Source organism: Perca flavescens, chromosome 10 (genome assembly GCF_004354835.1).
Source record: "Perca flavescens isolate YP-PL-M2 chromosome 10, PFLA_1.0, whole genome shotgun sequence".
NCBI lineage: Eukaryota > Metazoa > Chordata > Actinopteri > Perciformes > Percidae > Perca > Perca flavescens.
The window spans coordinates 29,641,209-29,668,779 of NC_041340.1; the positions used below are offsets into that span (position 1 = coordinate 29,641,209).

A 27,571-nucleotide genomic window follows, 5' to 3' on the forward strand; every position below is an offset into this window, starting at 1 on the left:
GGCAGTGCTTTTGAAAATTAACAGAAATATGTAGGATTTAATAACACATAAAACAACACTAAAACAAGTAACATTTACAAGGGGTCAGAATCAGTTTTTTCAGTGCATAAAAGCCCTCGTTTACTGTTACGACAGAACGGACCCAAACGCGGAGCTCAGCACAAATCACTTAGGAAAAATGGGAAAGTGAATGGGGAAGTGGGGAGGTGGATGCCAGAGAGGTGAGCACAGGCACGGGGGCTGGAACCGGGAACAAAGGCACGGGGAGACCGGGTCTGAGAACTCGACAGGGAAGTACTGGAGCGCAGAGAGGCGAGAGCTGAGGCAGGCTGGTGCAGGAAACCTTGAGGGAGGGACTGGATGGAGGAGCCAGCTGACTGGAGGCAGAGTGGTAAGGAAGGTAATGACTGAAACAAAAAGACATAAAACAGATTACAAAGGTACAAGCAGGAAAACACACAGGAGACTTTGCAGCCGCTTGAGCCATGTGTCACCAAGTAGGCAGGAGCAACAATCAAGCAAAGATGGTGAGTCAATCCGGGGTTTATATACTGGGCTTGATTGGAGTTGATGACCGGCAGGTGTGTATGGCGGGAAGAGTGGTAGTGAGGAGGCGAACAGGTGTGCACAATCAGCTGGCTGGCACAGGCAGGAAGGGAGGGGGGAACACAGAGAGAAACAGAGCCAACACAAACAGACAGCAAAACATAAGAAGGAAGAAGAAAAACAGAAACTCACAGCAAGCCAGACCCACCACAGTTTACTACTATTCACAAACCTGGTAGCCCAATATAACTATCCACATCCCACCATGCTATAATTGTTCTACTGTTATCATAGTATGGTTATAATAATTATAATAGCTTGCATTTTATAGCACTTTTCGGGGGATCCAAGGAAAATTTACAAATACTGTGTCAGACAAAAACAAATAGAGAAAATATAAGCAGCAATGTTTGTTATATCACAGAGTTAACTACGTCCATAGGCCTTGGTGAACAGATAGGTCTAGAAGTTTTTTGAAGGTGTTCATAGATACAGTATTATGGATCTCTCCTGGGAGAGGGTTCCAAAGGGGTGGAGGCTGCCACACTGTGGGCTCTGTCCCTAAAAGTCCGCAGACTTGGGTGAGGGTTGGTGAGCAAGACCCATGTCCAAAGGGCGCAGATTCTGAGGCTGTATAGAGTGATGCAGGAATGAGTCTTCAAACCCAGAAATGAATTAGCATTTTTATATTTCCGGTTCCCTCATCTCAAAGTCAATGTTTTTTTCAGTTTGGGAAGCCCTAGTGGCTCTATGAAGGAACACATATCTTCCCTGTGACATTTTTCCCATAAGCTCCTTTTCAGCGTTTTTGATTTTACTTTCTAATTCTAACAGTGCTTTAGCACCATTCCTCTTACTAAATTACACATGTTGTATAATGCACCGCCTGATCACAGCCTTTAAGGCCTCCCAAGCCACCCCTGAAGACGACACTAAGGACCAATTTATCGCTAAGTATTCTTTTAGCTCAGACATAAGCCATTTTATATTTTCTATCTCCTGTAAAAGGGAGGAGTTAAGGCGCCACCTATAAGAGCACCTTCTCTCACTTTGAGGCAGCAGGTCTAGGCAAAGCCACGCATGATCAGAGATTTTGATATTTCCTCTATTTCCAATACATCCTATAGCAGAGGGAGCCAGTGATTTGGACATTAAAAAAGTCTGTCCGTCCATAACATTTCTTAGGAGCAATTATTGAAGGGGACACAACTAACACATCCAAAATTGTACTTGTATAGGATATGTGTAGTTGTGGAACTCCAGAAGGTAGGCTCGCAAAGCTCTTTTATTAAACATTGGATGAAGTGATTATTTTCTCTAAATAGACTGATGATAAACAGATGATGCTGCTGAGAACTGCCTCCTAGCAAGCAGGCTAACTTACTAGCCGGCCACTAAATTAGCAAAATGTAACAGCTTCATGTTTCATTCACACACTCTTGTCAAGCATAGAAAAGCACAATGATGTTGCCAGATGAGTGAAACTTTGTTGAGCTCATTTTCTATAACCAGTGTGTGGCATGAAAACACGGTGGAATTAGTAAGCTAGCTAACTAATGTGATGGAAGTTTTCCTATGAAGCCGCAGCGTTTAGAAATATCAATGATCAAATGAAAACGAATAACGACTGTTTGAGAATTAAACCAAAGTTTGGTCTTTGAGTATTTATTCACATTTGCAAATGGAGAAAACACAGTTTCAAAGGTACACGCGGCACAACTGAAAATGTCTTTCCTAACTAGAAACCTAAAAATCAAAACATCTTATAGTGAAGAAACTCTCGTTAAGCCACCCCTCTTCAAATATCTTTAGCATGCTGCCACTTTTCCAAAAAATACCATAGACAGTCAGATGATTTTACAACCTTCCATTCTGCTCCTGTGTCTCCTACATTAGACTAAACACCTGCTTATCTCAGGAGACAGAAAGAGATACGGTTCACACAGTGTTATAGCCTTCTTCACTTTATCTGCAAGAAATAAACAAATGAGGAGCTGCAATTTCTTTAGCGAAAATAACTTATGCTATTGCTCACAGTCTACAAGGCCAGCTCTCTCACTGGTGCCTTTAAGTCTACAGGAAGGAACAGGATTATGTGGAGGTTTAAAACAATCTTTAAACAAATGGTCAATATCATTAAACAAATGGTTAAAATAAAATTTGCCACCACAGTTCATCCTTTTGATTACAAAATAATCACAAAAATAAATTTTACTTTTGTCTGTTTCTTACATGTTAAATGGAAAGGTGCAAAAAAACTCTTTTAAATAGTAGCAAGCATTCTCATCAAAGAATAAAACAAAATGAATCAATCTCCCACAGTATCAGAGACGGTGTCCAAACATTATTATCATATTCAGAAAGACGAAATACGTTAGAAGGCTCAATCATATTTACCATAAGAATGAAGTGAACTCTTTTTCTTGTTTAGGGTAACGACATAGCAAACAAAACAAAAACAAATCCGAAGACCAAACATATCTACTAAAAACCCTCCTATTTTTCACTGGTTAATGTCACATCAGACTACTGCCTTATAATTTTTGTAAAGAATGTGTTATGTATTTAACCATTAAAATAACCTGGTGTGAAGTGTGAACATTTACTAATTTCATATCTACCCATGCGTATGTCCATTGACAACCCATGGTTAAAACCCAAGTACTCCAATTTAGTAGCATTCGTATACTAACCATCCTAATGCCTATTATTGGAACATAAGAGTGGACGTAAGTTTATCATTACAGTAATATTAGCTCTGTACTAGTACTTCCAACCACCATTTTCTCCTTTACATGGAAAGCAGTGAACGTATCACTTGTCTTTCTCTCCATGTTCTTCACTATTGTTCCTAAAGTGTTTTTGTATGCAAATATTGGGAGAAATGGTTACAGGTGATTTATCATACTTTTCTCTCATTAAAAATAAAATGCAAAAACCATAAACACAATAGAAAATCATAATAATCACACTACAAATGTGAAAAAAAACCATGTTCTTCTTGAAGGGTACCTGTTCCATACCTTTCTGTCCGTCTGCTCCATGTGTGTGTGTGTGTGTCAGAGCACACTGCTCTGAGTCACAGAGGAATGTCAGATGCTCCTCAAAAGAATGTGCAGTGAGTGTGTGTGTGTTCAGAGAGAGGTGGTGTGTCCTCTACAATCGTGAAGTGTATTCTGCTGTCACTGTCAGAGAATGTACTGTGGTTGTCAGAGAAGAGATCAGTATCACTGCTGTCTTCTGAAAAGATTTTAAACAGCAGGCTACAATACCAATATGTAGCTTCTGGTTTTTCCTCCTTGGAAAAACTTCTTGTTTTTCTCCTCTCTCAACGTGTTGCAAACAGTGAGAAAACACTCCAGTTTTCCCTGTCGCTTCAGAAATGGCACGTGGGTGACTCAGCAGAGGATCTGCTCGTCACTTGTTGCAGGTTGTAGAAAAACCTGTCCTCTTCTCCTCCAGAACCTTTTTGTAGTGATGCGTGTATCCAGGTGACTCTCCCTGGAACCTTCACTGCCCTGTGTCACCGGAAGGATCTTGATGGTTTTTTTCACCGTCTATCTGCCAATCCTTCCTCCTGAAGTTGTTATCACCACGGAATCCCCAGGCTTGACACCTGGATTCTTACGGCCAAAAGAGCAGAAGAAAATTCTCACGCAATAACTATCCTATCATTTCCCTTATACTGCCGTGGAAGAAATAGGTGTTTTTGTTTATGGGCTTCTCCCTACGTATGTCTAAATAAAGAAAAAAAATCTTTAGAGCAAAATTCTTTGGAGCAAATCGGAAACCAATAAAACAAAAACAATTACTATTGCATCCCCTTACACTACTGTGTCAATCAGGGGGTAGATGATCCTTTTGTTTACAGTTGAACTATCAATTTTGTCAATTTTGTTCTCAGCTAAGCAGATTCTTTCTTTAAATGTACAGTTGTTAACTATTCTAGCACTTTGGTTATTCAAGGTCTTTTAAACTGGAGCTACAGTGATGTCACAACAAGTGTTTCAAACGTCTTTAGAAAAATCTAAAGATTTATTTAACACTTTTTATTTCCCTTGCTACTTTTCCCTTATTCTTTATTAAACCCCTTATTTATCATTGCTATACTATATCCCTCCTATTTGAGACATGACAAAGCTCATGACTCAAAAGCAATATAAATAATCTGTTTAATATTCTAATCCTTAACATTGTTCTAGGTTTTACAGCAAATCCTGTTTATCAGTAACCAAAGTTCAATGAATAATTTCTTTAGGGGACTTTTCACCTCAGTAAATTTTTCAATGTCAACATCAACTAATTTAGTTAAAACAATTTTTGATATAGCAACTCAAAAACTCAATAGAGTACGACATGAAACGTACTGCTTTTAGGATTAAATCTCATTTAAACCTTCATTTATTCAATATCCCCATTAAACTAAGACAAATTACCCAAAATACATTGTTTTTCATTTTTTTATCTATAGTTTACAAACCAAAGTAACACTAATTACTATCTGCCAGTTCCAAGAATCATTACAAATTAAAGTTTTTAGCCTTCTAAAGCACACCTAATCACGTGTACTTTGAACCTCTATTTATCCAAATCGTTACCTGTTACGGGAAACATATCACATATTTTTCTTTCAACCAAAATTTCACTTGTACTACTGTACTACTCATGTTTGGTTTTAGCTTGTGCCTTATCTGTGTGGTGTGTGTGTCTCCTCCTCTGGCTGTCCTCTCTCAAAGAAAGAAGGATTTCTCCAGGGTACATATAAACACACTGTTATTCTTTCTGTAATTTATGGCACCATTAATTAACAACTCAATGTATTCCTCACAAAGGTGTGTCAAGGTGTACAGCTTACCATCACCCAGAACTATAAAACAATATTTACTGTCTTTTCTACTGGAACTCTGAGAAAAGAAAAACGTTAGACAAAACAACAGAGATTCAAAACATTTAACATTCCCTGCAGAATGTTATGTTTAGCTGTGGGAGACATTAGGTGCTCGAGCTCAAGTAAAAATCTAATTGTTAACACTAAACTGAACAAGCTGCTATTCTGTTCATTTTACATGAAAACAGCACTGCACCAAAAAACTTTTCATGAGGGATAAAAAGCAGATGCAGCCTTGAGTGATGTATTGGTTGTCAGGTTTCATGCAGTCAGAGGCAGGGCTGATTACAGACGCCGCCTCAGTGAGGTCATTTTAGCCACACTGTAATTAACGTGGTTACGTCAGTTGAACATTAGGAGAAATTCTTAATCCGTCAGGTGTTGAGGTTAAACCAATGTTAAAAGTGCACATTAAATTACTACCTAAACCAAATAAGTGGAACCTTCATACACCAAGAATTGTTTTTCCCATGTACAGGAGAGAGGAACAGAGAATTGTTCTCTTACTGTTTGATCTGTAACCCCAATTGACCAAATAGAATGACCAAATCGACAATCAAATTGACAATAGAGTGTCAAATCTATAGCTCTAATAATCAAATTATGTGAGTGGAACCCCTTTAACTTTACACTCAATAGTAGGCATATTCTTCTAAGTATCAGAAGATAAGTAAGGGTTAATGGTTTAACTGAATAGATTATTTTTCACTTCTCCGTGAACCATCACCTTATCGTGGTGGAGAGGTTTGTGTGTCTCTGTGAACCTGAGGGCTGTGTTGTCTGGAGCTTTGTGCTCCTGGTAGGGTCTCCCAAGGCAAAGTGGTCTCAGGTGAGGGGCCAGACAAAGAATGGTTCAAAAACCCCAATGAAGAAGCAAGGTAGAGATGGAGTGACCCTGCCCGGAGGAAGCCCGGGGCCCCCGTCTGGAGCCAGGCCCAGACGGCGGGCTCGTCGGCGAGCGCCTGGTGGCCGGGTTTGCCACGGAGCCCGGCCGGGCACAGCCCGAACAAGCTACGTGGCTCCCATCTCTCCAGCCCATGGGCCCACCACCTGTGGGAGGAACCGTTGGGGTCGGGTGCGATGCCACATGGGTGGCAGTGAAGGTCAGGGGCCTCGACGGACCAGACCCGGGCGGCAGACGCTGGCTCTGGGGACGTGGAACGTCACCTCTGTGGGGGAAGGAGCCGGAACTGGTGCGGGAGGTGGAGCGCGACCGGTTAGATCTGGTGGGGCTTACCTCTACGCACAGTCTCGGTTCTGGAACCATACTCCTGGATAGGGGTTGGACTCTTTTCTTCTCCGGAGTTGCCCAGGGTGTGAGGCGCCCGGGCGGGTGTGGGGATACTCACAAGCCCCCGGCTGGCGCCGCTGTGTTGGAGTTTACCCGGTGGACGAGAGGGTCGCCTCCCACGCCTGCGGGTTTGGGGAAAACTCTGACTGTTGTTTGTGCATATGCACCAAACAGGAGTTCGGAGTATTCGGCCTTCTTGGAGACCTTGACTGGAGTCCTGCATGGGGCTCCAGTGGGGACTCCATTGTTATGCTGGGGGACTTCAACGCACACGTGGGCAATGATGGAGACACCTGGAGGCGTGATTGGGAGGAACGGCCTCCCTGATCTAAACCAGAGTGGTTGTTTGTTGTTGGACTTCTGTGCTAGTCATGGATTGTCTATAACGAACACCATGTTCGAACATAGGGATGCTCATAAGTGTACCTGGTACCAGAGCACCCTAGGCCGAAGGTCAATGATCGATTTCATAATTGTTTCATCTGATCTGAGGCCGTATGTTTTGGACACTCGGGTGAAGAGAGGGGCAGAGCTGTCAACCGATCACCATCTGGTGGTGAGTTGGGTCAGGGGTGGGGAAGACTCTGGACAGACCTGGTAAGCCCAAGCGTGTAGTGCGGGTAAATTGGGAACGTCTGGAGGAGGCCCCTGTCCGACAGACTTTCAACTCACACCTCCGGCGGAGCTTTCGTGCATCCCTGTGGAGGCTGGGGGCATTGAACCCGAGTGGACAATGTTCAAAGTTTCCATTGCTGAAGCTGCGGCGAGGAGCTGTGGTCTTAGGATCTTAGGTGCCTCAAGGGGCGGTAACCCACGAACACCGTGGTGGACACCAGTGGTCAGGGAAGCCGTCCGACTGAAGAAGGAGTCCTTCCGGGATATGTTATCTCGGAGGACTCCGGAGGCAGTTGCAGGGTACCGGAAGGGCCCGAAGGGCTGCAGCCTCTGCCGTGAAAGAGGCAAAGCAGCGGGTGTGGGAGAAGTTTGAGAAGACATGGAGAAGGACTTTCGGTCGGCACCAAAGTGTTTCTGGAAAACTGTTCGCCACCTCAGGAGGGGGGAAGGGGAACCATCCAAGCTGTGTACAGTAAGGATGGGACACTGTTGACCTCCACTGAGGAGGTAATAGGGCGGTGGAGGGAGCACTTTGAGGAACTCCTGAATCCGACTAATACGCCCTCTATGTTAGAGGCAGAGCTGGAGGATAACGGGGATTGTCGTCGATTTCCCAGGCGGAAGTCACTGATGTAGTCAAACAACTACACAGTGGCAAAGCCCGGGATTGATGAGATCCGTCCAGAAATGCTCAAGGCTCTGGGTGTGGAGGGGTTGTCCTGGTTGACACGCCTCTTCAACATTGCGTGGAAGTCTGGGACGGTGCCAAAGGAGTGGCAGACTGGGGTGGTGGTTCCTCTTTTTAAAAAGGGGGACCAGAGGGTGTGTGCCAATTATAGGGGTATCACACTTCTCAGCCTCCCTGGTAAAGTCTACTCCAAGGTGCTGGAAAGGAGGGTTCGGCCGATAGTCGAACCTCGGGTTGAGGAGGAACAATGCGGATTCCGTCCTGGTCGTGGAACAACGGACCAGCTCTTCACTCTCGCAAGGATCCTGGAGGGAGCCTGGGAGTATGCCCAACCGGTCTACATGTGTTTTGTGGATTTGGAGAAGGCGTATGACCGGGTCCCCGGGAGATACTGTGGGAGGTGCTGCGGGAGTATGGGGTGAGGGGTCTCTACTCAGGGCCATCCAATCTCTGTATGACCAAAGTGAGAGCTGTGTCCGGGTTCTCGGTAGTAAGTCGGACTCGTTTCAGGTGAGGGTTGGCCTCCGCCAGGGGCGCGCTTTGTCACCAATCCTGTTTGTAATATTTATGGACAGGATATCGAGGCGTAGTCGGGGTGGGAGGGGTTGCAGTTTGGTGGGCTGGGGATCTCATCGCTGCTCTTTGCAGATGATGTGGTCCTGATGGCATCATCGGCCTGCGACCTTCAGCACTCACTGGATCGGTTCGCAACCGAGTGTCAAGCGGTTGGGATGAGGATCAGCACCTCTAAATCGGAGGCCATGGTTCTCAGCAGGAAACCGATGGAATGCCTTCTCCAGGTAGGGAATGAGTCCTTACCCCAAGTGAAGGAGTTCAAGTACCTTGGGGTTTTGTTCGCGAGTGAGGGGACAATGGAGCGGGAGATTGGTCGGAGAATCGGGCGCAGCGGGTGCGGTATTGCATTCAATCTATCGCACCGTTGTGACGAAAAGAGAGCTGAGCCAGAAGGCAAAGCTCTCGATCTACCGGTCAGTTTTCGTTCCTACCCTCACCTATGGTCATGAAGGCTGGGTCATGACCGAAAGAACGAGATCCAGGGTACAAGCGGCCGAAATGGGTTTCCTCAGGAGGGTGGCTGGCGTCTCCCTTAGAGATAGGGTGAGAAGCTCAGTCATCCGTGAGGAGCTCGGAGTAGAGCCGCTGCTCCTTTGCGTCGAAAGGAGCCAGTTGAGGTGGTTCGGGCATCTGGTAAGGATGCCCCCTGGGCGCCTCCCTAGGGAGGTGTTCCAGGCACGTCCAGCTGGGAGGAGGCCTCGGGGAAGACCCAGGACTAGGTGGAGGGATTATATCTCCAACCTGGCCTGGGAACGCCTCGGGATCCCCCAGTCGGAGCTGGTTAATGTTGCTCGGGAAAGGGAAGTTTGGGGTCCCCTGCTGGAGCTGCTCCCCCCGCGACCCGACATCGGATAAGCGGACGAAGATGGATGGATGGATGGATTATTTTTCAGAACTTTCTAACCTATCAATTGTCCCTAATAGCAAAAACAAAAACAGTGTATCAGTGCAAAGCATTTCTTCATTGCATGAAGCGAGTGTGTGTTTGTGGTAGCACTACCTTCCTCAGCTTTTGGACTCAGTCAAACAGAGGGACAAGTGTTGTTCTTTGTCGGAGGTGTTTTTTGCTTTTTCTTCGGGCATTTACATACCCAATGTCCAAAGTCCTTGCAGTACAAACACTGGTCTCGGTTGTAGGGCTCACCATTTTGCCCACGATACCCGCCTTGGCCTCTTCTGGCTCGACCACGTCCTTTGTGGGAGCGGCCTTTTTCTTTCCCTTCGGGTCCGCGCTCCATATGTTGCCCACCAGCCTGTTGTAACATGCAGACAAACGCTTCAAACATGGTTTTCTCACGTACTCGTTGGTCTTTCCACCCGATGCAGGTGTGACTGATGCTGTTGGTCCTGTCCGATTGTTGAGTCCGTGTCCTCTTCGTCCCTCCGTTTCTCCAGCTTGTCTTCCTGATTTTTAGAGAAAGCTCAGAAATAGGCTTTGGTTAGAACTGATGAGGTTATTGGTGCATGTGTGTTTGCATTCTTTCCCTGTCTCACTGTTTAATCTATATTTTAAAACATTCTTTGTTTTTCTTATACCCAGTAGCTTTAAATCCTCTGTCTTAATTTTTTATTTATTTTTTTCATTAATTTTCTTTCTACTTCTTCTAAAATCTTGCTTTAACATTCTCAGTGTCTTTGTACACAAAGATCCGTTTCTCGGAAAGCCAAAGCTTTATGACCAGTTATGACAGACATCGCACACATTCCGGTTCATATTTATGAGTCATTTCACCCACTATGGGTCCAGTTGCATCCCCGGAACGGGAAATTTTGTTTCCCATAATTGATTCTTGGACTTTATAGTATACTATGTCTTGGTCGATGTGATCGTCACCACACCGCGAGGTTATTTGTTCGGGAAACTTGCGTGAAAATCCGTGTACAGCCCTGCGGACAAAATCAACTTAATAGTCAAATAACTCAACCTATTTAGTATGTTTTGCCTTGTTGCAGTCTGTCTCTAAATAATCAATAGGCTCTCTTAGAGTAATGTTACAACCCAGACCGTCCTGCAGGTTGTCCTTAAAGGGTCCAGAATTCGTTTAGAGTATCATCACAACCCAGACCGTCCTGCAGGTTGTCCTTAAAGGGTCCAGAACTCGTTTAGAGTTTAGACTATTTGTTTTTTGCTTGGGAAACTTGTATGAAAAACCCGTTGCGACCCTGCAGTCAAAAATCTCTTAAATAGTTAACTATTTTTTTGTTTTGTTTTATTCTGCAGTCCGCCTCTTTAATCAAGAAACGTGCTATCAGTTTCGTAGATTAATTCTTTAGGCCTTGCCTACTGTTCTGCCAGTTCTCTGACTGGTCTTGTCCGTCAATCAATTGTCTTATCACCAAACGAGAATTCAATTATAAATATGTCCGACGTTGTCCGTGTCTGCCAAAAGATGTCATTCATAACCTCAGTTATATCTTTGTCCTATCTAATGACCCAAAAAAAAATACCCAGTTACTCACTTCCCAAAAGTCAGAATTAGTTTCATTTATTCTCTTTAGTTAAGAGAATGATTTCGCCAATTATTCATTACTTAATTCGTTTAGCAACGGTTGCTTGTTTAGAATGTTTTGAACAAACCTTGAATTCACAATCCAATTGTAATTAATCAATTTTATCTTACCGTGCTGCTTGAAATCTCTCCCTGTTCGTTTTTAACGGAGTGGAAAACAGTCAAGAGCGCACCGCGGTCCTAACCTTCTTCTCTCTGAAAAACCTTTTTAAGGTTAGAGGTATGAGGCAGGTGATTTTTGATCCCTGGATAGCCAGTCATCAGCGACCCAACGGAGCTCTTTTTCTCTGTTAACTCAACCGTCCTGCTAGACAACGCCAAATTGTGGTGGAAGTTTTCCTATGAAGCCGCAGCGTTTAGAAATATCAATGATCAAATGAAAACGAATAACGACTGTTTGAGAATTAAACCAAAGTTTGGTCTTTGAGTATTTATTCACATTTGCAAATGGAGAAAACACAGTTTCAAAGGTACACGCAGCACAACTGAAAATGTCTTTCCCAACTAGAAACCTAAAAATCAAAACATCTTATAGTGAAGAAACTCTCGTTAAGTCACCCCTCTTCAAATATCTTTAGCATCCACTTTTCTAAAAAATACCATAGACAGTCAGATGATTTTACAACCTTCCATTCTGCTCCTGTGTCTCCTACATTAGACTAAACACCTGCTTATCTCAGGAGACCGAAAGAGATACGGTTCACACAGTGTTATAGCCTTCTTCACTTTATCTGCGAGAAATAAACAAATGAGGAGCTGCAATTTCTTTAGCGAAAATAACTTATGCTATTGCTCACAGTCTACAAGGCCAGCTCTCTCACTGGTGCCTTTAAGTCTACAGGAAGGAACAGGATTATGTGGAGGTTTAAAACAATCTTTAAACAAATGGTCAATATCATTAAACAAATGGTTAAAATAAAATTTGCCACCACACTAACTATGCTAACATTGCAGGCTTGTGGAAAAATACATAATTTTGTTGTCATGACTAATTTATTAATGACTCAGTATCATCTGTATTAGAAAAAAATAATCACTTCATCCGATGTATAAAATGAATGAAACAGCCTTGCCAGCCTACTTACTGACTCAATTTGATCTTTTCCACAAGTCACCGATGTGCCAAAAACAAACTGCCTGCTGAAATACGACTGCACGCTGCTAGAGGGCAATGTTGGTCAGTCTAAATAGTTATGTGCACCAATATTAACCAGGTCATTTTTGAGGGCTTCAGCCCCAATGTTTTTTATTGTAGCCCTGAATGTAATTAGCCTAGTTGTTGTAGGCAACACAAAGTTTAAGTTCCCGTGTGCCCGTGTTCCCGTGTTCCCGTGACGTGACGTTAACAGTTTATATGGTTCAGGCTCAAACACACGAAGCTCTGGAGCAGACCCGTGCTTTGTGTCCGTTCTGTAAAAATAAAGATGAGCAGCCTGGCTGTACAGTAGCAGCTTTAGTTAATTTGTCTCATTCAGAGACCAGAGACCCAAACGGGGATGTCTGTGTCTGTCAGACTCAGATACTACCATATCAGCAGAGCAATAACGTAAGGCATGATTCAGGTGTTTTTTTTTCTTGAAGTATTGTGATTTTATTCTTGTAATATTAGGCTATAACTTTCTTTTTCTCAAAATCTCTCACAATATTCAGATATTTGACAAAATGTGTTGACTCAGCAGCGATAACAATAAACAACATTAATTGATCTACAGGAGAATAGATAGGTGAAAAGAAATACAGAAGCAAATTGGGTGATTGTCAGACTTTGCTATCCTGAGTTACGGGGGGCAGTCACATTTCGGCAGGCTCCATGAACCCATGCCAAAAAAGTACTGTGCCCCGCTAACTTAGGATTGCAAAGGCTGACAAAGACAAACTTTTCAGGATAATTTGGGCTACCCAGGAAACTGTCTCATCCTGGCCATTCTCCATGTTACCACAGATGTGGCACTGAGGTAATTTGACAAAATCAAAGAACCATAACAGCTCAGTTTTATGTTATTGTTCTAGGAATTATATAATCGATTTAACTAAAATAAGCTATCCAATCAATACTCCAGCATGTCACCAACATACCGCTGTTTTCCAGTAGAGTGGTTGCAATGACCTTTCTTAGTTCCTCAATGTGTTTTTTAGATGTTCCAAAAGAGATGCTCTGCCCTTTTAAAATGCATTCTGCAAACTAAATAAATGGTGTATTTGTGTTAGTATAAAGCATCTATTAAAAAGGTTTAGTAAAAGTTTACATAAACAGTGTTTTTTGAAATCTCAAGAGAAATGAAACAATGACATTAAAGTGCACGATTCTTACACTTGTTCAGATGAACTTTGTAATTTGCTGGTATGCAACCATTTTAATTTTGAATCTCTGTACCAACCTTCAATACGAATACTCCACAAGATGATCTTTTAGCAGAGGATGAGGGAGAGAAGTGCATGACCATTATGAGATATTGAGGCCCCTTTGTCTCATGGATGTGCTTAATAAAACAGAAATAAAGTACATCAATGTAAAGGATAAACTACAGCATGGTTTTACAGTGTGTGCTTGTGTGTGTGTGTGTGTGTGTGTGTGTGTGTGTGTGTGTGTGTGTGTGTGTGTGTGTGTGTGTGTGTGTGTGTGTGTTGCCTTGTCACACCTTAACAATGTTTTATATCCTTTGCCTTTTCCCCAAGAGGATCAAGGAAGCTCTGATGGAAGCATAACCTATTGTACAAAGGGGAAATGTACACCTTGCTATTTTCACATTCATTAATAGGTTGTCACCCTTTTCATCCAGATGTTTGCAAAGTTTGTATACATGCTACGCTATAACATGAAAAGGCTCAACAGAGGGAATATTGAAATGCATTTCTAACCATGATACTTTTTAACTCACCATCAACATCCAGTGGTTGTTCTTATTGACAATGCCAATGATTCATTTGAACATCAGTGGATCATGCTAAAATTAGAAAGCATGGGTAGAAAAGGTATATCTATACATCACTTGGAAGGACAAACTCAAAGGTGCTTGCATAAATAAATACTTGAGTCTATATGTACTGTAACATCTCCACATACTGCACTTTACACGCAGTTTGTTTTTATTATTCCAAATATCAGTCATGGCAAACGTGTCCACAGCAATTGCCTTTTCCCTTGTTCGCTCATTGTGCTCTTTGACCAGGAGCTCCAAGTAGCCATTAATAACCTGAGATGAAATTACATATCAAATAGGATCCGTTTTCTACATATATAACTGCATAAATTCCCTACATAAACACAGATTTACTGTACCTCACTCTCTAACTGCATATTTGGGGCTGTTCTTGCAATATCTGCATAAAACAGTTTGTAGGGCCCAACTTTGGAAAGACGAATGTATGGATTCAATATTGTGCAATATTCATCACATAATTTGCAATGAATAGATGTCTTATTTCTTCAATGCACATACATTAAAGCTTTAGTGAGTAACTTTTTGATATTAATGAATGTCTGTTACATTCAAGCCATTGCCGAGTTGCTACAAAGTTAATTAAAAATATCAGCTCCACACAACTCTCTCTGTATTTCTCAGTATGGCTATGTTCAGAAGATTGTGTCGTCCAGTGACTTTCCCGCATAGAAACTCGAGTAAAGACAATTACCTCTTCTGAAGAGTCCATCATGTTTTTTAATCCTCCGTGTCCTCCTTGAGCTACGAGCAACTGTGTGGAGGAGGGGTAGGGGCGGTGCGCGGTCACAGAAGGCTGTATCATGTGGACGCGCTGACAGTGTTGTTTTCATTACTTAGAATTCCTCATGGGGTCAACAGAAACTACACACTATAGCTTTAAATGTAGGTAAATAAAAGAAATAATGCTTCTTAGCTAAACGTACTGACATTGTAATAATGCCAACAATTGCCTTTCTATAAATTCACATTGACAAACTGTTTGATCAGGTGTCACTACTGTAGAGTGAAGAAAAACATACATTTATCAGTGGTAGCTGATACAGTGTAGCTCAATGTTGAAGCAGGAGTAGAGGTGGAAGCAGAGGTGGAGGCAGGGATGGATGTGGAGTCAGAGGTGGAGGTTGAAGTAGGGGTGGGAGTGGAGGCAGGGATGGATGTGGAGTCAGAGATGGAGGTTGAAGTAGGGATGGGAGTGGAGGCAGGGATGGATGTGCAGTCAGAGGTTGAGGTTGAAGCACGGGTGGAGGTGGAGGCAGGGATGGATGTGGAGTCAGAGATGGAGGTTGAAGTAGGGATGGGAGTGGAGGCAGGGATGGATGTGGAGTCAGAGGTTGAGGTTGAATTAGGGGTGGGAGTGGAGGCAGGGATGGATGTGGAGTCAGAGGTTGAGGTTGAAGCAGCTGTGACTGTGGAAGGCCCGAAGAAGTTAGGCTCCAACTTTCCGTCCTTTCGCTGCTGGCTTCTCACATTCAACCACCACAGTTTGGCTACGTTCACACCGCAAGTCTTAATGCCTAATTCAGATTTTTTGCTCAGATCCGATTTTTTGTTTGGCTGTTCACATTACCTTTTAAAATATATTGGATTCCAGTGTGAACTGTTTGCAGTTTTGAAATGGCCCGCATGCGCAAAAGAACAATGACATCAGACGCAGCACGCAGTTGCACTAAAGTTAGGGAGGTTATGGAGGAAGTAAACATTTTCGCTTTTATTTCAAAATGTTTGTGTATGGCAGCCATAACATTAATGAGCAGGTGCTGAGGAGGAGAAGAATGAAGAGAAAGAGAGACAAGTTGTCTATTTTGGCCTTTTGCGGGGTAATGGCTGCAAATTCACTACAGAGGTCTGTGTGACATGACGACCGAGTGACAAAAGTCAGGACCACTACGTACCTCCACCACTCTGGCTTTGCCCTCGCAAACGCTCACACTCCACCTCCCCGGCGGTGCGGCCGAGGGACAGGGATCCCACCTCACCCCGTGCACGCCGGCCCTCACTTTCATTGCGCCACGGGGCGACCCTCTGACTTGCGAGCGCGTTAAACTCCTTGGTCCGTGTTTACAGACGGGTCGGGGGGGTTGCCGACATCGCCTTTTTACATGAGCCGATCCCTGCCCTGGTGACGCGATGTGGTTGGGGCACACTAAGGACAGTCCGCCTAGGTTAACAGCAGCACCGGGAGCAGGGGGCCATGCCCCTGCCTGCGGAGAGAGAGGGTGCAGCAAGGGTTATTGAGGTAAAAGTCGCATCAACGCCTTGGTTGTTCACACTGCGGCCCGATTGAAAAAAATCTGATCTGGGCTAGATCTGAACAAGTCTGACCTGGTCACTTGACCCCCATTGGATTTGGGCCACTTTTGCCTGCAGTCTGAACGTAGCCTTTGTCACCCACCTTGAAATTTGATTTTGTTTTTGATGTGGCTTGTGGCAATCATGTGTTGAGTATCACTAATATTAATAATGTCCTCTGTAAGGCTGTCATTCTCAATGCACTCTCAATGCTGCTTTAAATCCCCGGGCACTTGGTGAGGGAAAGTTTCTGGACCTCGCATTGTGTGCACCACATTGACTGCTGCTGTATAAGAACGTGGCTGGCTGCGTAGGGCAGGATGGGCGGGCGTTATCATACAGGATTTACAAGCCAGGGAGCGGAGTTGGGAAAAATAAAAGACTTTCACCCGGGAAATGCGTGTTCCTTGGGAGAGTTTTAATACAAACCACGATCTTTTCCTAAACTTAACTAATCATTTTGGTGCCTGAACTTAACCTGTTCTTGGTTCTTCTCTCCAGTGCACAGTCACCTATTTAGAACCACCAACTACCGCTGACCTGACGGAGCACCACAAACAGCAGCTCGCGGTGCTTTGTACCCAGCGCACAGTCACCTATTCTGGGGTAACTAGACCACCAACTACCGCTGACCTGACAGAGCACCGCGACCAGCAGCTCGCGGTGCTCTCTACTCAGCGCACAGTCACCTATTCTGGGGTAACTGAACCTAACGGATCATAATGAGGAGCACCGTAGTCCAACAGTCCATGTGCAGGGTACAAGCGGCCGAAATGGGTTTCCTCAGGAGGGTGGCTGGCGTCTCCTTTAGAGATAGTCATCCGTGAGGAGCTCGGAGTAGAGCCACTGCTCCTTCGCGTCGAAAGGTGCCAGTTAAGGTTCAGGCATCTGGTAGGGAGGTGTTCCAGGCACGTCCAGCTGGGAGGAGGCCTCGGGGAAGACCCAGGACTAGGTGGAGGGATTATATCTCCAACCTGGCCTGGGAATGCCTCGGGATCCCCCAGTCGGAGCTGGTTAATGTGGCTTGGGAAAGGGAAGTTTGGGGTCCCCTGCTGGAGCTGCTACCCCCGCGACCCGATACCGGATAAGCGGACGAAGATGGATGGACGTAGTCCAACAGTCCATGTGCACCTGAACCTGAACACCGTGGTAAAGTTGGTTTTATATTGGACATTGGATATTCAACAAATTCAAAAAATCTACTATGCGGCTTGCCATTTTGACCTATTCATGTCAAAATACCTCTGATGAACTAAACTAACCCCCCTACACATAACACAAAGTTTCTTTTTTTTTAAAAACCCATCCTTTGATATTTTTAATATTTTTTAATGTAAAAGAAATTATATAAATCTATTATGCAGCTTGACCTTTTGACCAATCAATGACAGAATACTTCTGATGAACTCAGCTAACCCCTACAAATAACACAAAGCTTCTTTAAAAAAAAAAAAACATCCTTTCATTTTACCTCTCCGGGAACCATCACCTTATGGTGATGGAGAGGTTTGTGTGTCCCTATGAACCCGAGGGCTGTGTTGTCTGGAGCTTTGTGCTCCTGGTAGGGTCTCCTAAGGCAAAGTGGTCTCAGGTGAGGGGCCAGACAAAGAATGGTTCAAAAACCCCATGATACAACGAGGAAGAGATGGAGTGACCCTGCCCGGAGGAAACCCGGGGCCCCCGTCTGGAGCCAGGCCCAGACGGAGGGCTCGTCAGCGAACTGTGGGGGAAGGAGCCGGAGCTTGTGCGGGAGGTGGAGCACTACCAGTTAGATCTGGTGGGGCTTACCTCTACGCACAGTCTCGGTTCTGGAACCATACTCCTGGATAGGGGTTGGACTCTTTTCTTCTCCGGAGTTGCCCAGGGTGTGAGGTGCCGGGCGGGTGTGGGGATACTCACAAGCTCCCGGCTGAGTGCCGCTACGTTGGAGTTTACCCCGGTGGACCCCGGTGCATATGCACCAAACAAGTGTTCGGAGTATTCGGCCTTCTTGGAAACCTTGAGTGGAGTCCTGCATGGGGCTCCCGTGGGGGACTCCATAGTTCTGCTGGGGGACTTCAACGCGCATGTGGGCGATGATGCAGACACATGGAGAGGCGTGATTGGGAGGAACGGCCTCCCTGATCTAAACCAGAGTGGTTGTTTGTTGTTGGACTTCTGTGCTAGTCATGGAATGTCTATAACAAACACCATGTTGAAACATAGGGATAATCATAAGTGTACTTGGTACCAGAGCACCCTAGGCCAAAGGTCAATGATCGATTTCATAATCATCTGATCTGAGGCCGTATGTTTTGGACACTCGGGTGAAGAAAGGGGCCATCTGGTGGTGAGTTGGGTCAGGGGGTGGGGGAAGACTCTGGACAGACCTGGTAAGCCCAAACAAGTAGTGCGGGTAAATTGGGAACATCTGGAGGAGGCCCCTGTCCGACAGACTTTCAACTCACACCTCCGGCGGAGCTTTTCGTGCATCCCTGTGGAGGCTGGGGGCATTGAACCCGAGTGGACAATGTTCAAAGTTTCCATTGCTGAAGCTGCAGTGAAGAGCTGTGGTCTTAGGGTCTTAGGTGCCTGAAGGGGCAGTAACCCACAAACACCGTGGTGGACACCGGTGGTCAGGGAAGCTGTATGACTGAAGAAGGAGTCTTTCCGGGATATGTTATCCCAGAGGACTCCAGAGGCAGTTGCAAGGTACTGAAGGGCCCGAAGGGCTGCAGCCACTGCCGTGAAAGAGGCAAAGCAGCGGGTGTGGGAGAAGTTCGGAGAAGACATGGAGAAGGACTTTCGGTCGGCACCAAGGTGCTTCTGGAAAACCATTCGCCACCTCAGGAGGGGGAAGCGAGGAACCATCCAAGCTGTGTACATTAAGGATGGGACACTGTTGACCTCAACTGAGGAGGTAATAGGGCGGTGAAAGGAGCACTTTGAGGAACTCCTAAATCCGACTAATACGCCCTCTATGGTAGAGGCAGAGCTGGAGGATGATGGGGGATTGTCATCAATTTCCCTGGAGAAAGTTGCTGAGGTAGTTAAACAACTCCACAGTGGCAAAGCCCCAGGGTAGATGAGATCCGTCCAGAAATGCTTAAAGCTCTGGGTGTGGAGGGGTTGTCTTGGTTGACACGCCTCTTCAACATTGCATGGAAGTCTGGGACGGTGCCTAAGGAGTGGCAGACCGGGGTGGTGGTTCCCCTTTTCAAAAAGGGGGACCAGAGGGTGTGTGCCAATTACAGGAGTATCACACTTCTTAGCCTCCCCGGTAAAGTCTACTCAAAGGTGCTGGAAAGGAGGGTTCGGTCGATAGTCAAACCTCAGATTGAAGAGGAACAATGCGGATTCCGTCCTGGTCGTGGAACAACGGACCAGATCTTTACTCTCGCAAGGATCCTGGAGGGAGCCTGGGAGTATGCCCAACCGGTCTACATGTGTTTTGTGGATCTGGAGAAGGTGTATGACCGGGTCCCCCGGGAGATACTGTGGGATGTGCTGCGGGAGTATGGGGTGAGGGGGTCCCTTCTCAGGGCCATCCAATCTCTGAACGACCAAAGCGAGAGCTGTGTCCGGGTTCTCGGCAGTAAGTCGGACTCGTTTCAGGTGAGAGTTGGCCTCCGCCAGGGCTGCGCTTTGTCACCAATCCTGTTTGTAGTATTTATGGACAGGATATCGAGGCGTAGTCGGGGTGGAGAGGGGTTGCTGCTTTTTGCAGATGATGTGGTCCTGTGACCTTCAGCACTCACTGGATCGGTTCACAGCCAAGTGTGAAGCGGCTGGGATGAGGATCAGCACCTCTAAATCGGAGGCCATGGTTCTCAGCAGGAAACCGATGGAGTGCCTTCTCCAGGTAGGGAATGAGTCCTTACCCCAAGTGAAGGAGTTCAAGTACTTTGGTGTCTTGTTCGCGAGTGAGGGGAGATTGGTCGGAGAATCGGCGCAGCGGGTGCGGTATTACATTCAATTTATCGCACCGTTGTGACGAAAAGAGAGCTGAGCTAGAAGGCTAAGCTCTCAATCTACTGGTCAGTTTTCGTTCCTACCCTCACCTCTGGTCACGAAGGCTGGGTCATGACCGAAAGAACAAGATCCAGGGTACAAGCGGCCAAAATGGGTTTCCTCAGGAGGGTGGCTGGCGTCTCCTTTAGAGATAGTCATCCGTGAGGAGCTTGGAGTAGAGCCGCTGCTCCTTCGCGTTGAAAGGAGCCAGTGGAGGTGGTTCGGGCATCTGGTAGGGAGGTGTTCCAGGCATGTCCAGCTGGGAGGAGGCCTCGGGGAAGACCCAGGACTAGGTGGAGGGATTATATCTCCAACCTGGCCTGGGAATGCCTCGGCGTCTCGGAGCTGGTTAATGTGGCTCGGGAAAGGGAAGTTTGGGGTCCCCTGCTGGAGCTGCTACCCCCGCAACCCGATACCACATAAGCGGACGAAGATGGATGGATGGATGGATGGATCCTTTCATTTTATAAATATATTTTACTCTTCACCAATAACCGGAGTTTCCCACAAATTCAATCACAGCCAATGACCAAGCGGAATTGAGAACGGGTTGACGTAACACGTTTCATTTCCTTGTTTTTGAAGACGACACGTGTGTGACTCGAACATCTCACATGTACCAACAAAACATACAGCGAAAGACCGTACAAAACATTTCAGACCGTCTTGCCAACATGTATTCATTTTAACATAAATGAAGCTGAATCGTTTTTTCAATGTAAAGTCGCTGAAAGCTTCTGCTGTTTCAATCCTGTCGGCTCTGTGCAGCGGGCTGGGCGGCTGCTCAGTTACCCCCGTGACTGACGTGAGTATGTCAAGCTGCATAATAGATTTATATAATTTTTTAATAGTAAAAAATATTTTAAAATCAAAGGATGTTTTTTTTTTTTTTAAATAAGCTTTGTGCAATGTGTAGGGGAGTTAGCTGAGTTCACCAAAAGTGGTTTGACATGAATAGGTCAAAAGGTCAAGCCGCATAATAGATTTATGATGATTGGCATGATTTTTTGAATGTTCGAATATCCAATGTCCAATATAAAACCAACTTTACCACGGTAACCTGAACAATGCACAATTCAACTCCCTTAAAAGTTTGTAGTTTGTCATTTCGGTCCAAGCCGGTGTCTCACTAAAATACAGCTTAGAAATACATTTTCATGTAATGTGCCAAAGTGTTTTCTGCAATAAAGCCAGCTTAATTGTGTGTTAAGTGTCTGCATCTATTAAATGATATCTGACGATATCACAATTATGCTGAGCATTTTGAGCTGACTTTTACTTTAAATGTATCAGAGATTGTACTGTAAAACCACTTGAAATTCGACGTGGACATAGTCAGGGTCATCCTGAACATGAATCAACATTTCTTATAACCGATGAAGGATTTTTTTACATGGCATTTCAAATTTGAGGAAAATATGATTATGTTACGAGACTTGTCTGTATTTCCAGCTCTTGGAGCAAAAACTTGCAGTGTTTTGTTGGGACTGAACCATGCTGAAACAGGGGTTAATGACTGTATTTTATTACTGTTATTTTATATATATATATATATATATATATATATATATAGGGTGGTTGACGTTTTAGGCTGAAAAAAAGTTTTTGAAAAAAAAATCAGTTATTAGGCATATAACATATGTATTGTATTTATAAAATGTTACTGTATAACTTCAATAAAGTTCTTAATTTAAAAAAAGAGACTCGTCATCCAGCACCCCAGTAGATGGCGACCTAGCACGCACCTTTAGATTTGTCTTATGTTGGAGACGTGTAGAAGAAGAAACTTATAAGGAAGTAGCATAGTCCTACGGTAGTAGTGAACGAACCTAGATAAAGTATGGCGAGCCCGGAGTTAACTTTTACTTTGGCCTATATAGTGTTCTCTCTCTGTTTCGTGTCTACGCCCAACGAGTTCCGTTCGGCCGGTTTAACCATCCAGAATTTGTTTTCGTCCTGGCTGGGTAGTGAGGATGTGGGCTTCATCCAGTACCATGTCAGGAGGACCAGCATTACCGTATTGGTCCACGCCGCACTGCCTTTAGGTAAAATAGAACTAGATATAACATTAAGGACAAGGTAATAACAAAGTCAATATTTGCTAGCGCACACAGTTTACCAGCAATAGCCAGTACGTTACTATATTGCATAATCTATCATTAACTAATTTGTTGGAAAGTGCAGTTTTCGTTAAGTTATATTCTACATTTTGGCAACAGTTTACAAACTTTGTTCAACACACGTCCTGCTAGCAACTTAATGTCTCAGTCGGTGTGTTTACATGCACAGCAGAAACCGGGGTTATGGTCTGAGAAAACTAATCAGATAGTGACGTTTTTTCCACGTTCAATCAGACCTTTTACAAACAGATATTATTGATCATATATGTCTTTATATATATCTTTGGAAAAAGCAAATGCATCTGTCATTTTTGGAAGGTATAGGTCAGACATTCACAGGCCTACACTTCCCACACAGTCTTAGTGTGGATGTAAATCGAAGCTGAGAGTCAAAACCTTATCCACGTAGTTAAAATAACTAAAAATGAAATGTGCTGAAGAACACAAGAAAAAAACATCAGTGAATGTCCTCACAGGTGAATTGTACATTTTTGGTTTCATGTTTGTGTATGGTGCAGGATGGTGTCAGTAGGTGGTGTGTAACATGGAATGTAGTGGATGTGATTTGTTAATATCATGTGCGTTTTGCGTGTGTCCAAGTTTTTTGTTCATCTCTTCAGGTTACTACATGGGGATGTGTATCGCTGCTCCAGAAAAAAACCTAGGATACATTCACCAGGTCAGCCTGTCTCTCTACAGTCTGCAGATTTATAAACACACTTGGTGTCACTCTATACACATGCACTACAACTATTTCATTTCACATTCAGAGTGTGTACATTTTGTAATAAGGTAATTGATGATATTATGAACCTGCATTTCCCCCTCTGAAGTGGGTTAAGGCAATTCCCAGTAGGATGTACAAAACTACTTTTGTCTCCAAGTGCAGTCTTTCTGCTGATGCTTATTGTGAGGACTTCAGGTGAACTCTTAAATAATTATATAAAATTTAAAAAGACATAAAATCAGGCTAGCAAAAGAGAAAAGAAAGAAAATGTTTATACAAATATAACTACACAGTTTCAGAATGAGCAGCTACATCACAATACTGGACACTACAGTGCAGAGTGAAGACATAGCATCAGTGATTGGTCTGAATCACACCTAAACCTGTTTCTGTGAATTGGCATCAAACTTCTCCAGAAAGCACAGAACTATTGTATAGTTTATCCTCCTCTGTTGAAGTAATACGTCACTTGCCATATTTTCACCAGGTTTTGTCAGTCACCAGGTTTTGTCAGTCAGTTTGTCAGTCAAAATGATATCTCATCCCAGTCCAAACAAAAGTTAAGTATTTTGTGATACAGTGCTTTAAGAGATTTTTTATTTAAATTTCTGCCTTGGCAATTAAATATGCAATCTTTGAAGTGTGGAGCATCTCCGATGTTCTCCATTCTACCTTGTCGGCAGTAGTTATAAAATGATCTTATTATGTTGTTTCACCAGGTGAGTGACAGCTGGAGAGCATTTCTCCTCTTCGCTATATGCCTTCAGTTGACCAGCTGGATACTCGTCATCTACTGGTCCCACCGTCACTGGCACAACCATCCAATCAGCCGGGCCCTGCAGGCCCACATACAGCCTCCTTACTCCAGTTGGGGCTCTGTGGCAACCAGCATCAACGATGAGTTCAGACGCATTGATAAGTTTGCTACAGGGGCGCCTGGAGCCAGAGTTATCATTACTGACAGCTGGGTGTTAAAGGTGAGTAAAAAAAAACTTTCATTTGTTACATTGTTTTGGTGTAAATTAGAGATGTCCCAACTAAGACAACATGTGCTGTCTGACATCTTGATATGGCCCGTGAGTTATTTTAAAATAAAACCTATATTAGACCGGCTATATTGACACTAGATGTCAATATCACCATATGTGTAGTTGCCAGATGCCCATCAAGGAAGTCAGTCTCCTGTGGGAGGAATTGTGTTAAGTTACAACTGTCTAACAATGACAGGTGAGCAGAATGGAATGATATCCCTTGTGTGTTCCAGTGGAGTCTGGAGGAGAGGCTGTGACAATTAATTGTATTAAAGATGAAGAAGAAGAACTCTCTGCGTCACAGCCACCTAGCTGGGTGATGTAATCTTTTCCGATCAGTAGCACTTAATCACCAGTGCTGAAAAACGTGGATAAACCTTTAATTTCCCATAAATTCTTCACAAATGTCCCCTGATATTTTGTTATTTAAAAGCTTTTATTATAAAGCAGCAAAAATCAAGTAATGTATCAGCAGTAACTTAACACAACTCCTATACAGGTGAAAGCAAACATGAAACAGTAAAATAAAGAATAAGTACAAACAGGGACGCAGGAGAGAAACTACATTTTTAGTTTCTTTTTTTCGGCCGTGGTCGGCGAGACGTCAACCGCAACCTGCTTGGAGGCAGGTCCAGCGCACTTCGGCCTGCCTCCAGAGATGGCCATCTCGGCATGGCTTGGCATTACTGGTAGTCGAAATTCAAATTAGCACGGTATGGTTTGACTCAGTGCAGCCTAAAGTGCCAATGAAAAAACATACCATATGTGTATTAGCTCTGTGATGGAAACAGAACACCCCAAATTAATTGTCACTCTCTCACCGAGTGTAAACTGGTAGAGCTTTTCAGCCTTTTATTGCTAATGGTTTTGGAACACATTTAGCAAACACTATCAGGCATCATGCTACATTTTAGGTGATAAATTGTAAATAGTAGTGAATAGCCGTCATGTTGAATGTAAACAAAAAGCTGCTCGCCGTCGCTGCGCTATCGTCATCACCCGCCTTAATGGTTGTGATTGGTGTAAAGCCCGCCTCAGCGGTTGTGATTGGTGCCTCGATTTTGGGGACATTGGAAATGGGTTTCAATGGGCTCTTTACCAGACTTGTAGAGCAAATCTCAAATTTGCCAGAAGTTTGTCAGAGTTTACCCAGGCTAGAGGTGCAGACCAGTATGGGCTTCAATGCAAAGCCAAACAGGTGTGGCCTTTTTACTATCTTGCCTTCATCAGGGTGGTTGTACTCCAGTTATGAAGGTATGCTAAATTGGCGAAAAAAAAAAAAATCAACATTCATCCACATGCCTGACCATCTTTCTCCTTCTCTAGGTGACCACCTATCATGTCTACATGGCCTTACAGAGTGAATGTCATGTGACAGTGACAGAGTCCAGACAGCATCAGCCGAGTCCAGGCTCGGCTTCCCCCACACAGATATTGACACTGCGGGTGGACAGCATCAACCCTGCTGTCAGACCCTTTGATATCAGGTGTGTGTGTGTGTGTGTGTGTGTGTGTGTGTGTGTGTGTGTGTGTGTGTGTGTGTGTGTGTGTGTGTGTGTGTGTGTGTGTGTGTGTGTGTGTGTGTGTGTGTGTGTGTGTGTGTGTGTGTGTGTGTGTGTGTGTGTACTAAACGGCATGTGCCATGAACAAGCCATCTCACTTTTCCACTGCTTCCAGGCTCAACTCTACAGAGCATGCAGAGTTCAGAGGGAAACTTCATGCACCCATCAGAAACTCTGCCAATGTAGTGATCCACCAAACCATAAGTGAACTCTTCCTGGAAATATTTAGAGCCCAGGTGGACCTCAATCAACTTTACACACTCCCCAGTGGACAGGTACACTACTATTTGTGTGTTTCGTGCAACTGCTAAAATCCTGTCCGTATGATCACAATACAAATTCACAACATTCTCTCTCCATACAAAGGAAAGGGAGCCCTGTATAGGCTGTATGCAGGTTCCAGCAAGCACCAAGCTGGTCAGACTCTGCCATACAGAAGGTGTGTGTGTGTGTGTGTGTGTGTGTGTGTGTGTGTGTGTGTGTGTGTGTGTGTGTGTGTGTGTGTGTGTGTGTGTGTGTGTGTGTGTGTGTGTGTGTGTGTGTGTGTGTGTGTGTGTGTGTGTGTGTGTGTGTGTGTGTGTGTGTGTGTGTGTGTGTGTGTGTGTGTGCGCGACAGTCCTGTCTATTCCCTACCTTTATTTTGTGTTGTTGTTCGTGTTCTTAGCTGTTATATACTGGCTATTTCTAAACTGGAGTCATATTGTATGTGCACACATACCTGGTCAATAAAGCCGATTCTGATTCCTACCTTGCTGTGTGTTTATAGGAGGAGATAATGAGTCGGAGTGCCAGCAGTGTTTCTGCAGACCTATGTGGTGTCTGTCCTGTCTTGGCCGATGGTTCGCCAGTCGCCAAGACCAGCAAAGACCCGAGACCTGGTTGTCTAGCAGAGTCCCCTGCCCCACCTGTAGAGCCAAATTTTGTATACTGGACATCTGCATGGTCCACTGACAAGACACACACATACAGATCCGAACAGACCTTTTACTCTTGAAATAATGTTGAGGTGTGTTTTTATCCAACATTCGGCAACAAAACTCTGAAGAGAAACAGTGTACAGGACATTGGACTGAACTTAATTATGTACCTGTAGTTTATTCTGTGCTTTCAATAAGGAATGATCATTTACAGTATAATTTACAGTAATTACAATGCTCTGAAATTTGTTTTGAACCCCAACATAGTGTAAAATGACATGATCAATGTGACATTTTGGGAGATACGTTTGTTTGGTGTTTTAACCCCAGTCAGACTTATCTGACTGGGGTCAGACTTATCTGACTGGGGTTAAAACACCAAACGTATCTCCCAAAATTTGGTATTTTGGGAGATGCCTCTTAAGGCACCATATTAGTTACCCTGATCTATCTGCAATCAGTAAAGAAACATCCAGAATGTGTTTTGGTTAGAAAAAAAGACTTTTAACAATGACCAGGACCTGTATAACTGTTCATCCACTTCAGAATGTTCTAAAGAGGCAATATTAAACTGACTGACATCAAAATGTAAGCAGCCTTTAAGAGCAAATCTCAAGTTATCACTTGGTTATACACATGTATACTCTGAGCAGGAAAAGTCAATCAGACACAAGGATTTAAAGACTTGCCTCCGCCTCATTGTTTATTCTTTAACAAATCCTTATATGTTCTCAGTAATAATGTTATTCTGCAAAACACAATTAGTGTTTTTAATTTTAAGGAGCGACTTGCAGGTTGGAGACCCCAGTAAATTAATGTTTAGGGAAATGTTGTAGAAACTAGATTTTCGGGGGAGGTGAAATACATCCATATACACAA

The 27,571-nt window shown here is 44.1% G+C and overlaps 1 protein-coding gene across 6 annotated transcripts; it reads left to right on the plus strand.

Moving 5' to 3' along the window:
* Window positions 1-129: 129 nt before the first annotated feature.
* Window positions 130-27,571, plus strand: tmem129 (transmembrane protein 129, E3 ubiquitin protein ligase). 6 transcript variants are annotated; one of them, XM_028589258.1, is made up of 7 exons: window positions 130-527; window positions 23,076-23,134; window positions 23,902-24,159; window positions 25,540-25,700; window positions 25,891-26,050; window positions 26,142-26,214; window positions 26,542-27,571. In XM_028589258.1, exons 1-7 carry the CDS (start codon window positions 191-193, stop codon window positions 26,724-26,726), a joined length of 1,233 nt encoding a protein of 410 aa, XP_028445059.1. In that variant the 5' UTR covers window positions 130-190; the 3' UTR covers window positions 26,727-27,571. The 6 variants fall into 6 exon arrangements, with proteins under 6 accessions (XP_028445059.1, XP_028445062.1, XP_028445063.1 ...); XM_028589261.1 differs by having other exon boundaries at window positions 276-400; XM_028589262.1 differs by having other exon boundaries at window positions 276-391.